This window comes from Mercenaria mercenaria, chromosome 18 (assembly GCF_021730395.1).
Source record: "Mercenaria mercenaria strain notata chromosome 18, MADL_Memer_1, whole genome shotgun sequence".
Lineage (NCBI taxonomy): Eukaryota > Metazoa > Mollusca > Bivalvia > Venerida > Veneridae > Mercenaria > Mercenaria mercenaria.
The window spans coordinates 27444887-27458534 of NC_069378.1; the positions used below are offsets into that span (position 1 = coordinate 27444887).

Genomic DNA, 13648 nt, shown 5'->3' on the forward strand with positions numbered 1-13648 from the left:
AGAACAATGCATTTAAAGCAATAAAAATAGCTTTGACTATATTATCGTAAGAAATTTTCAAGTGAAATTAGTTCGAGGGTTCTACGTCAAATGAGTCTAAGGTTATTGAAGAGAAACCACTTTAAAAGTTCAAAGCCCCTACGACCTTGACCTTCGAACTATTGACACCATAATCGATAAAGGTCATCTATTGACCAAGGTTTATGTCTCTTTGTAGTATGAAGGCAAAAGGATAACATATTTTCATGTTTGCTCTTCTTATAAGGAGAGGCCTTTTCTACTCTTATCGTCATCATATCCTGTGTTACATTATTATAAAACTTCACGGCTGAACTTGTGGCTGGGCCTTTTATCGGCAATGGCTAGTCTTTAGACAGTTTCTCGGAGTGACTATTGGCATGCCGCTGTAATTGTAAGTTGTAATATCAGTGTTTAAACTGGTGCTTGTTATTTTCGCTGTGAAGTCTAATGTCATCTGCAAACAGAAAAAGAAATTCCATCATTTGGGCCAATGGAATTACATGCTTTGTCTATCTAACGACCATAAATGCTGAAAATATGCACGTTTCCAATATCAATACTCAGAACACCAAACTGCAATACACAGTACAAATATTACTTTGAAAACTCAATACACAGTTCACCATCGACGCTCATTTATCACCGATTTCTCCGTGATTTGAACATGTACAAAGCTGAAATTTTGCACATTTTTTCTTTGTATGTAACTAAATAAATCGTACGATTCAGATTGTCCCCAAAATGCAAATAGGTTATGGTATCGGGACAAATGTGTTTACGGCATGCATTTATCAAATGATAAACTTGTCATTTTATCACATATTTTAGCATTTCTACTTAAGATTGACTCATTTTACGCTTGCAAGAGCATATACACAGTATCTAGTTATGAAAAGTAATGCTCTTTTCTTCTGTAGTAGTAAAATACAATAGTAAATCGGGGTTTTACTTACCTTGTTGACGAAAAATAATCACGTTTTCGGAAAATACCTTATCACTTAATGGCAATATCAGGTGTACGGTGTCGGCCCGGTACAATTTCTCCTTCTTTGCTGTATAGTAAAACAAGCACTTTTGGACATGGATTGTGAATTTCACAACAAAATTGCAGCATTGACAGCTCTGTATTTCTGAAGAGTTATACTATCCCAGTCAATATATCACAGAAAAACACCACCATCAACGATGAACTTTTTTGCTACACATCAAAGTATCTAGTCCATGTTTAAATTTCCCACTGACATCTGTCATGGCCACCAGTCTGGTGTAGTTTTTTAATCCTTCCGCACAGAAATGTAATCCTGAAAAACACACATAAAACAACTGTTAAAGACATCAGAAATGACAAAAAACGTACACAGTATCAATAAATACATTTGGAATATAACATGTCAAAGTAGGGATAGCGTTAAATTGGGAACTTCAATTTCAAAGAACTACTTTCTAGGATACAACGACCCGGAAGTACTTCTATACCGGGGTGACACCGTACGCATCCTCACCGTGTTCAGTGCGTTTTGTACATCGCTCGCAAATAAGCGCAACGATTGGAAAATCGGGCAACTTAAGTTGCTTGCGCGTTTGGTAAATCAGTCTGCGCTGAAGACATACCGATTTCATCTTCTGACACAATTTTATAAGAGAGCCCTTTAAATAAAATTGTTTAATGATAAAAATGGCAAAACCATTGAAGGTGAGAACTGTTCAAGCCGTCCTGTTTACGTGTACATTACATTAAATTATAATACAAAAAGGTGATCCACATATTCATTCAGTTATTTGAAGAAGATATTTTCGTCCTTATAATAATTTACATGCTATTTCTAAGAGTCGTTTCGACATCCCAGGTGTATTTAATAAACACTAATTATTATTATCAATTCTTTAATGCTTTAAATTTATAGTTAAAGCTTTAAAAACTAAAATGGTAATTTCACAAACACAAGGATAAAATAGAAATTCTTGACTAAGTATTTCTCATGAAATCTTTTTTTTCCAAGGACGTTATTTACGTCATTGTGTTTGCTTTTGTAAGACATTATAGTTCAATGTCTAATTCTGCCAATTAGTTCTAAATAGCCACATTAGCTGTGAGTTTTAGGCCCCTAGGCGGGATAAAATGATATCTGTCGTGCTTCATTCAATGTACATCTTAGTCCTTCCTCATCATTTAACTTGAAAGCATCATATGATATAGGGCCCACATTCCTGATTAGACATTTACCGGAATAATGGTCTTGATAACATCTGACCTAAGCTTGAAACTCAGTCATTTTCGGATAAAAATCTACTTAAGTCTTAATTAAAGACCTGCTCCAGTCCTACCTTTTAACCTTAAATTTTCACTGAAAAAGCATGAACATCCTGACTATGAACAGTGAGGCCTGTCATAAAATTCTGTATAAAATACCTGTGGTTTTGCGTGCTAGTGTAGCGCGTGGCCTTTAACTGTTACCTATTGTAATCATGGGTTGCATACACACAATAGAATTTGAATAGCCGCGGAGCAGAGCTTTAAAGAACAACATTATAGATACAATACAGTACATTTCATTCAATATACCGAAACTTAGAGGTCAATTTCGCATATGGGGGCCCATGGTCAGTCAATAAGTAGGTCGCTAAACTATGGAAGCCCTGGAGGGATAGTTGACTTCCGTACTTCCCAATGTTGACTTCTAACTTTTGCACTTCTCACTTTTAACCTTAACAAGTCAAGAAATCACCACTTCCTATACACTGCTAATTTACCAACACAGTCCAAACAACCCCCATGCCCATAATCCAAATACCCACAATAAGTAGATCAGCTATTATTTGACCACCTTTACAGTAACTAGGCTAGCTAATCCTATACAACTGAATTCTATATCTTTGTACATATAAACCTAAAATCTTCTAAAACATTTTTTAACAAGTAGAATAAAAAATCATGTGTAATATATTCAGTATCATTTATGAATAAAAACATCTCTGATATGAAACTACATAAAAGTTGACAGTTGCAGGTAAAATACATTTTATTACATAAAGTTCCAATATTTGGGTTAATCATGCCCGCTATTCATGTATATGCTTACATAAACTAAAATCTACTAAGAAACGCAGTAGAATCAAATGTGTTTTATACACAACAAAACTCATTTTAAGCAGTTAAGAATCAAATGTGTTTTATATACAACGTACATGAATGAAATCTCTGTTCAAAACGAAACTAGCTAAAAGTTGAGAGTTGCAAATAAAATGAGCGAGTTGAGCGGGTACATGAATGTATGAATGTTGAGTAACTGATCAAGTGAGTACATGACTACCTGTACGGATGTTGAGTGAGTAAATGAATGCAAGAATACAAGAGTAACTGACCACGTGAGTACATGAATGTAAGAAATTTGAGTAAGTGACCATGTGAAAACATGAATGTACGAATGTTGAGAAAGTGATCGAGAGAGTACATGAATACATGTACGCATGCCGAGTAAGTGACCAAGTGAGTACATAAGTGTATGGATGCTGAGTAAGTGACCGAGTGAGTACACAATACATGTACAGATGTTGAATAAGAGACCGTGTGAGTACATTAATGTAAGTATATTGAATAAGTGACCGAGTAAGTACATAAATACATGTATGTATGCTGAGTAATTGACGTAGTGAGTACATGAATACATGTACGGATGATGAGTTAATGACCGGGTGAGTACATGAATGTACGGATGTTGAGTAAGTGACTGAGTGAGTACATTTTTTGTACATGAATACATGTATGGATGTCGAGTAAGAGAACGCTTGGGTGCATGAATGTACCAATGTTGAGTAAGCGACCGAGTGAGCACATGAATGTACGAAAGTTGAGTAAGCGACCGAGTGAGCACATGAATGTACGAAAGTTGAGTAAGCGGCCGAGTGAGCACATGAATGTACGAAAGCTGAGTAAGCGACCGAGTGAGCACATGAATGTACGAAAGTTGAGTAAGCGACCGAGTGAGTACATGAATGTACGGAAGTTGAGTAAGTGACCGAGTGAGCACATGAATATATGTGTAGATGTTGAGTAATTGACCCAGTGAGTACATGAATGTATGGGTGTTGAGTAAGTGAGTACAAAATATCCTATTATCTATTTAACTGTGTTTTACTATACAAAGTATTATTTCTTTGCTTAAGTATGTTGAAGCATTCTTGTCAAATCTGAGTGAGTAAATAACAGTGTAAGTTTTTCTTCTTTACTTAGGCTCGCAAAACTTTCAAAAACAAAAGTGGCTTTTTGTAACAACAAATTTCTCTCAACTGTATATAGTGGACAGTCCAGAATGACATGCATTTCTGACTCTACAACATTACATCCAAAGGGACATATACGTTGGTTCTCAGGCAACCCTTCATAGCGGCCAGTCTCTAGTCTGGGTGCAACGCCACTTCGAAATTTAGCCAATGCAGCTCTGTGAGCGAATGGTAAATGCATTTTACAATACTGCTCTACAGAATAGTCATTCTTAAACATTCTATATGATGTTGATTAGGTTAACCTTAATTATTTTGTTATTGTTTTCGATGGATTTTCATTAATTGTTCAGAAATTTAATTAATTTGTTTACCTGGTCACAGCATATTGTTGTTATCTTACAATTTTAACAAAGTAAATCACAGTCGAATGTTTTAACAGATTTGAACTTAATTATTGTTTGTTTCAGTACCAGTCATTTATTTACGAAAATACCCAATGGTGATCGATTCTACAGCTGTACTTTACGGTTATATGAGTACATAATGACCGTTTTGATTGACTTGTTTTTTGAAATATGAATATTTCAAAATACTTGTAAACATGTTATTGCGATGCAGTTCGTGAGAAAGGTATCAATACGCAGGGAAAATGCTTAGAAAAAAATAGACTGAATTAGGAAGAGAAGCGGGAATCAGGAGGACAGAATTAGAAGGAAAAAATGATTAACAGAAATGGAATCGGATAACTGAACAACAGTAGATCGGGTAAGAGAGAGAGTGTTAAGTTAGGTTATTATAACATAGAACATTAACTTTTCGGCTTAGAAGTATAAGTTATTTAAAAGTTTGGCGCGGGACAAACACTTTAAAAAGCTGATGTATTTATACCTGGATCGATTGTTATTTTAGTTGATCTTGTTAATAGACCCGTGTGTGTTAAAAAAACCTGCTGACTTTCTTAATCAATGCAATCTACAAAGAGTCGTGTTGTGTTACACGAAAGTGCAGCTTTTGTATGTAAGTGTTTGTGAGTTTCCGTCATTTCTGACTTTGAACTACCTATAAATGCAAAAAAAAAAAAAAAAAATAAATAAAAACTGAAGGTCAACAGCAATAGCCGACATTCACAGGAGGACAAATACAGTTTTAAGCAGATTCTATACATTCAGACTGTAAACTAATACATACATACAAATTTAATGTTTTTTTTACAAACTGTTAATATCAAAACTGAGAAAGAAAAAACATCGCTCGCTCCGTCTGTGTATTGAAGTTATAATCCTTCAAGAATACTATACCAGATCATGCAGAAAACTGCGCCTTTGTATAAAATTTCTTGGAATTAACCAAAAATGAAAACAATAATTATCTGAAAGAATATAATCTGAAGGAAACTAAAACACGCAAAGGAAAAACAGTAAACTTTCTGTATTAAGCAACTTTTGCACACACACACACACACACACGCATACACGTGAAATTATGGACAAAGTCACGTTGAGCTCATGATTGTAAGCAAAAGATCATATCAAATCTGCTGACGATGTGCAAAAGGAACTAAAGAGAAGCAGTCCATCCTCCTAAAATTTCTCTTTCATGTAACACGCAGGTCTAGTGACAGCATAGTGTTTAAGGCGAAAGGATGAAAGTCAACTTCTAATTCAAGAAAGTTATTTATTGTATTACTACATTCCACATAGAATGGTTGCGTATCTGTTAGATTAAAGGCTCATAATGCCTTTATTTAAAATGTGACTGCTACATTTTCCGTTATGAACATAAAATATTCTCTTTTTAAATCTTTTTTCTGATAATTCTAATAATTACTTTCTTTCACAGTTGTCAAAGGTTTGAATATTGCTGAATATACTAGAATGTTTTATTGAATATATTGTTTTTATCACCTCCCTTTATGGCTTTATACAACTATAAATTCATGTACAATATTAAAATTAGTGCTTTTCTAACCATGTAAATACGCATAACATTTATTTGCAAAGATGTTTAAGATAACAATTTAAAGCATTAAGGTCTGTTTTCTACCTTCTGCGGAGTGATAATACGGTGTTCATTATACTGACGGCAGTTCTTCATTTCATTTAAACAATCTTCAGAACTCATTTTCAGTACTTCAGAGCATTTCAATGATACAAAAACAATTTACAGCCATTTAGTATCATGTCTTCTTACCAAAGACGAAAAGATATTGATATGTTACGCTAGACACAAGAAAACAATGGAGAAAAAAACACCCCATGAAAATTCTACCATGATATTTGCTGCCGAACAATTACGCGTATGTATACATTTTCTCAATGAATAAAACTCAAACCTGAAAATTCACAATGAAAGTGGCCTACATCTTTTTTCGATACAATAGGCAATAGAACTAAGCAAATCAATATAACTGCCACATTCTAAACATTTGACTTATTATACCCTATTTCACAAACAATGTGGGACTACATTCTTGTAATACTGAGTAAGCATTTCCTGTTTGGTGTAAACAGTCATATATATACATTATTTGAGACTAGATAGGCGCTTATTAAACAGAGTGAAAATGTCTGACAGCAATGCAGTAAAAACTGCTGATACTCAGTTCAGCCAATGATCGAACACAAATTTTACAGAGGTGACGGTGGAGTCTTGTGTGATCATTCAAATTCAAATTGATGGATGAAACCACGTGAATAAGTCTTGTATATAAATATCCTCAGTAAGGTGAAATACACTACGGTACTGGAGTTCAAGGTGACTCAATTCTATAAAAATGATTTACTGTAATTAGGCTTTTTGAACATCGGTAATTTTTTTCTGGAATTATGCAATGTACAATATTTAAACTTAATGATTTAAACACGTTTTAGTCGGACAAGTTGCCGCGCATGAATTTGGTACACTGTTGGGGTTAGAAGGCTTGAATTTGATACACCTTCGGAAAAGCCTGATAGTGCCATTCTAGTGACGTAAAGACTAAATTAAGAACACTGTCTTATAAATGAAAAGAGCTGAATAGAGACAGAGTACAAAAGTAATTCTTAAAATCAGTTATTCATGTTCTGTAGTGACTGTCATAGGATCTGATACGTAATTATTATGGAGGATAATGCAACAACAGCATTATCACTGTCGTGAGCAGGATCCGGCGCATTTTGGGAGTTGGCAAAGACCACTACCATCGCGGACGAGTTGCTTTTTCACTGTTAAAGACAGATGACTACGGAGATCAGATATAATTGGGTTAGTGACATAGTCGCTTTCCACTGGTAAACACAAATGACTAGGATAAACACAACTCATTTCTTTGAAACCAAAGATCATTTGATGAGCTGCTTTATATTGCTAATGATAGGTGACTGAAAGTTAACAAAGCTCATTTAGTAATGATGGGTGACCGGAGGTTAACAGAGCTTATTTAGTAATGATGGGTGACTGAAGGTTAACAGAGCTCATTTAGTAATGATGGGTGACTGAAGGTTAACAGAGCTCATTTAGTAACGATTGGTGGCTGAACAGAGCTCATTTAGTAATGATGGGTTACCGAAGGTTAACAGAGATCATTTAGCAATGATGGGTTACCGAAGGTTAACAGAGATCATTTAGCAATGATGGGTTACCGAAGGTTAACAGAGCTCATTTAGTAATGATGGGTGACTGAAGGTTAACAGAGCTCATTGAGTAATGATGGGTGACTGAAGGTTAACAGAGCCCATTTAGTAATGATGGGTTACCGGAGGTTAACAGAGATCATTTAGTAATAATGGTTGACCGAAGGTTAACAGAGCTCATTTAGTATGATGGTGACTGAAGGTAACAGAGCCATTTAGTAATGATGGGTGACTGGAGTTAACAGAGCTCATTTAGTAACGATTGGTGGCTGAACAGAGCTCATTTGGTAATGATGGGTTACGAAGGTTAACAGAGATCATTTAGCAATGATGGGTTACCGAAGGTTAACCGAGATCATTTAGTAATGATGGGTTACCGGAGGTTAACAGAGATCATTTAGTAATAATGGTTGACCGAAGGTTAACAGAGCTCATTTAGTAATGATGGGTGACTGAAGGTTAACAGAGCTCATTTAGTAATGATGGGTGACTGAAGGTTAACAGAGCTCATTTAGTAACGATTGGTGGCTGAACAGAGCTCATTTAGTAATGATGGGTTACCGAAGGTTAACAGAGATCATTTAGCAATGATGGGTTACCGAAGGTTAACAGAGATCATTTAGCAATGATGGGTTACCGAAGGTTAACAGAGCTCATTTAGTAATGATGGGTGACTGAAGGTTAACAGAGCTCATTGAGTAATGATGGGTGACTGAAGGTTAACAGAGCCCATGTAGTAATGATGGGTGGCTGAACAGAGCTCATTTAGTAATGATGGGTAACCGAAGGTTAACAGAGATCATTTAGCAATGATTGGTTACTGAAGGTTAACAGAGCTCATTTAGTAATGATGGGTTACTGAAGGTTAACAGACATCATTTAGCAATGATAGGTTGCCGACGGTTAACAGAGCTCATTTGGCCGACGGTTAACAGAGCTCATTTAGTAACGATGGGTGACCGAAGGTTAATAGAGCTCATTTAGTAATGATGGTTGACCGACGGTTAACAGAGCTCATTTAGTAATGGTGGGTTACTGAAAGTTAACATGGTAAAAGATCATTTAGTAATGATGGGATACTGAAGGTTAACAGAGCTCATTTAGTAATGATAGGTGACCGAAGGTTAACAGAGCTTATTTAGTAATGAGTTACTGAAGGTTAACAGAGCTGATTTACTGTTTCCCCCTTGCTACTGATAAACGACATAAGGTAAACATAGATTGTTCAACTATTGCTTGTTACAAAAGTGATGATAGTGACATTCGTGTTTTAATATCATATTATCATATGCAACGACCCGTAAAATTCGTATTGAATATTCTAGCCTACAACATGGCAGCAGTTTATTTTTCAGAACTTTACCCTGCGTAATTTCTATAAATTAATAAATGGACTGGTCTTTCATTCAACTTGGGGTGTTAAATGAAACTTACTGAATGAATATCGAACAGTGCAGACCATGATGTGCAAGCTGATTTTGGTTTGCACTGGTCGCAAAGGCAGAATCAATTGCCGCCAGCAGACTTAAGGTTAATATCCTATTGGTAACAAAGTAAATTTCAAGAAGCTAAACCAGTTGTAATTTTAATTCATTGTACATCTTCAACAAACATAACAATCAGTAACATGTAACAAACACATAATTGTTAAATATTGCACGTTTTAAGCACATTTTTACGTAAATATCGTAGGGGTTACAGTCTGAAGTCTTTCTTCACACCAATGTCTCTCCTGTCTTGGCGAGGTATCGTTTGTCCAGCACTGAATATATCTGAAAATAGATATAAAAAATCACATAAAATATAAACTAAAGTGAGCTGTTTGTAAACATGTGAATTTACTATTTAAGAAAGGTGATGAATGGTTATAGCTATGTGCTGTTTGCTATAAACACTGCTTGACTGGGGTCGAATTGACTAGCGGACGTTTTAACTTGACACCAGACAGTAGCAATGTCAAATTGATAACTTTCATAGTGAGTGAGTTGGGTTTTACGGCTAATCGACACAAAAAGGTCATATATCGCATATATGAATAGAATTGTTTAAACATGCATTTAGATAGTGGTTTTGAAATAACTTATAAATGTAGCTATTTTACCTTGTCGAAAAGCGTTTTTGTTGCTTTATGTTGATTGTAGCACCTTGTAGAACTGAGAAGTTTCTCCGCACGTCCGGCCTTTATGCACCTCTCAACGAAATCTAGACACGCTTCTCTTAGATCAGACAGTTCAAAATGGGAGGCAGCGCAGAATAAACCTGAAAGATTACAAAGAGTGGAGTGTACATTTGCTGACGAACGATTAAGGAATTACGAATAGTTTTACGGTAATTCAAAGCAATAATAATAATTAGGTGGACTACATTTTCATTCCTGCACCTGCAAGAAGCCTAAATATGGTAAAATTAATAGGGGATGAAAATCGTCTTTTTCGTAATGAAAACTGTACATGCAATTGAAAAACTTTTAAAAGAGTAAGGAAGTGTAAAGGCCGTCAAGTTTCTGCGTGGAGTGCAAACAAACAATAAAATCCTAAAGCCAGTGCGAGAACGCAGTGCATGACGTCACCGTCGCGGCTTCTCGTAAATTTTGCAAAGAATGATATTCGCTGTAAGAGGTATGACGACACTAAATGTAAACTGTTTTGAGCGAAGTTTTATTTCTTTTGAGTGTTGAATATTTCTTCGTAAGTAGATATATAACAGATAAATCCCCATGCTAGACAACGCCTTAATTCATATTAGGGCGTTGATAAATCCACGGCGCACAGCGCCGGGGATGAAAATACCCGAGACGGTAACGTCCGTATATAGTTATTCGTCTTAGTTGTCTGCATATATTGAGGCAACTTTTTCGATGTTTTCCGGTTCCGGTTTTTGTACACAACGCAGACTGGTTGTCTGCAAGAACATCCGAGCACCCCGAATCAGTCACAGAAATTCGTAAACCGCGCCAACATGATTCGTTTACTTCTTTTTCGTAATGAAACTGTACATGCAACCACTTTTAAAACAGTAAGGAAGTGTAAAGTTTCTGCTTGGAGTGCAAACAAACAAACAAAAATCCAAAAGCCAGTGCGAAACGCGGTGAATGACGTCACCGTCACGGCTTCCCGTAAATTTTGCAAAGTATGATATTCGCTGTAAGAGGTATGATGACACTAAATGTAAACTAGTTAGAGCGAAGTTTCACTTTCTTTTCAGTGTTGAATATTTCTTTGTAATAGAATATAAAAGATAAATCTCCATACTAGGCAATGCCTTAATTCATATTAACTTTAGTGATGGTATACTCTCAGTCAATTTGATATCAAATAAGATTCCATATATATATATAATTTATTATAATTTATTGATAAATTATCAAACGAACGTACCGGCGACTGTTTCTTCGGTGATATTGACACTTCCGCAGTGAATAAACTGGACTAGCATTCGGAACACATCGGGGTCGTATTTCTTCACTGGAATGACCAGTCTCTGCGATAGTGACCGACCAATTCCGACTGACTGGTTATACTTGGTTTTCTTTGCCTTCTTCTTTTTGTGGTTTCTTTCTTCGTCTACCTCTCGCATTGACATATGCTTCAGAATCAGCTGATACATCACACTGAAAATGTGAAATTCTAACAATACAGAAGGCCTGAAAAACGTTCAACAAGGGAGACAGACAAAATAATTTGCTTATTTTGGAAGTTTATTGATTGATTTAATTATTTTTTGTGTATGTAACGGTTGTGGGGGGGGGGGGGGGGGGGGGGAGGGCGGTAACGGCGGGCAGTTAACTCAACCAGTGTTCCTAGATTCTGTATCAGTACAAACCTTTTCTCCGAAAGATACTGCCAACCAGAGGCTGAGGACGAATGATTTCAAACACAAGGTCTTTTATCAAATCGTCATAGACAGCCCGATGATCAAACTCACGACCCCGCGATCTGCGCTCTCCCTATTTAGCTAAGCGGCTTTTCAGCGTGGAAACATGTTTCAGTTCAAAATGACACTGGCGGCAAAATGGTTGACGCTGGTAATGGTTTGAAAATGAAAAACAATCTTACCGACTGCGAGTGCCCATAATTGCACGAACACCATGCACGGGAACTTCACGTGGTCCAACAAGAAATGTGACGTCACACATTTCTGGCATAGCTAGAATAAGCTTGAGGTGTTCACAAAGCGCATGCGTAGACTGAAAGTTCATGACCTCCTCTTCCTTGTCCATTGGCAAGAAATTGTTTCGGCTGTCGTCTGATATTCTGTCAAAAGTGTCATATGATTCCGTGGAAGTCAACGATTCAACATCAGATATGTCCGTAGATTCGTATCCCGATGACGAATCTGTAAAGAAAACGAATATAATAATAGAAATTAACGAATTATTCATTTGAAAGCAAAACTTATAGAAATCAGACATTAAGATGAACAATCTTAAACGATATTCTTTTTTACGATGGCAGTAATTCGCCGGACATGCTTCCATGGTCCCTTTTAACGTAGTCCATATCGGTATATTTTGTCATTTTCCGACCGAGAAAAGGCCGATTTAAGCTTTATTAAAGCGGAATGTCTGAGAATGAGTTTTAAGCTACGTTATGTTTTCAGGTTTGTGTCGAACCTGCTGGGTAAAATGTGAAATTAGATATCAGCGACGCAATAGTAGCCTTTAGAAGTATCAGGTGTCTCGATCACGTGGTCATGGCTTCGTGGCAATATGGTCAACTGTATTTTTTTTTCAAGACAAGAGCATTCTCTCAAGAAGTGAAAAGCTGGAAAAGTTGATAGAAATACTTACCCTCATATTCGTAACTGAAAACTTCATTAGTGTAAATTTCTACGTCACTTCCTCCCCCACACATCAGTGGTAATGTTGAATATGAAGAGTTCATCTTTGTAAAGTAATTTGTAGAATGAAAGTATGTAGATATTTCAGGTGTAGACCTTGTATAATTATTGTGAACGGGCTAGTTTGGTTTATATACTTAGCTCTGAACGATTCAGCTTACATAGTTTACTTTTTGTCATTCAGAGCAAATCTTGTCAATGCCATGTCTAAACGCGTGAATAACATCACGTGACAAACTAACGAATGGTCATTAAATTTGGCTTAGGTAATTATTTTTCACACTTTCCACATGACACGTGATGGTCAGACGATTAAAAACCTTTTTAAAGTGTCAAAATTTGCGGAGTATTTATTAAATTTGAAATAATGTATTCAAAATATCAAGAATTTTTCACACATTCCCTTATAGACAATAGTTCCAATTGTCACTTCGTACTTAAAGCTTAAAATATATTCATTTTGTTTTCAGAAAAGTATACATTTTATTTATGCAAATTCGCATACTTTTTAAGTTCTCAAGTTATCCTATGTGCAATTTCGACATAATTCTAATTATAAAGAAAACAAACTTTTCTACTGCGAAAAATGAATCTATAATGCCAGTTCAAGAAAATGATGTACGCGTTTCTAGACATAAGACACTTGCTAATGTCACCTAAACTGTCATATTTGTGATTATTTATAGAAAAAGACTTTTCTGGCAGTTTATTTATTATTGCCTGTCAGTACACAAAGTTAAAAGAGATTCTGTTCGTAGGAAAATTTTTGCCGAACTGTCGGATGTATCGTTTTAGCTTAGCGAAAACATCACCATTTTTTTCACAGATGTCAGTAAATATTGTACCATTTTTGTCACTATTTATGTAACAATCGATTGGAAATGATAGCCGCGAGATTCAGAAAATATAAGTTAGTAATAATTATCATAACCGGAAGTAAAATGCAAAATATA

The 13648-nt window shown here is 35.8% G+C and overlaps 1 protein-coding gene across 1 annotated transcript; it reads right to left on the reverse strand.

Moving 5' to 3' along the window:
- Nucleotides 1-9571: 9571 nt before the first annotated feature.
- On the reverse strand, nt 9572-12353 carry LOC123538060 (serine-enriched protein-like). The gene is made up of 4 exons (XM_045322023.2): nt 11912-12353; nt 11234-11466; nt 9958-10115; nt 9572-9628 (listed from the first exon to the last, which is right to left on the reverse strand). The coding sequence occupies exons 1-4, from the start codon at nt 12331-12333 to the stop codon at nt 9572-9574; spliced, it is 870 nt and encodes a 289-aa protein (XP_045177958.2). The 5' UTR covers nt 12334-12353.
- Nucleotides 12354-13648: the final 1295 nt, after the last annotated feature.

Excerpts from the sequence above, each read along its gene's own strand:
- LOC123538060 (XM_045322023.2), bottom strand. The coding sequence starts at position 12,333 with ATGGAAGCATGTCCGGCGAATTACTGCCATCGTAAAAAAGAATATCGT. Across the intron at positions 10,116-11,233 it reads CACCGAAGAAACAGTCGCCG|GTTTATTCTGCGCTGCCTCC; the intron begins GTACGTTCGTTT and ends GTAATCTTTCAG. Across the intron at positions 9,629-9,957 it reads CAAAAACGCTTTTCGACAAG|ATATATTCAGTGCTGGACAA; the intron begins GTAAAATAGCTA and ends ATCTATTTTCAG.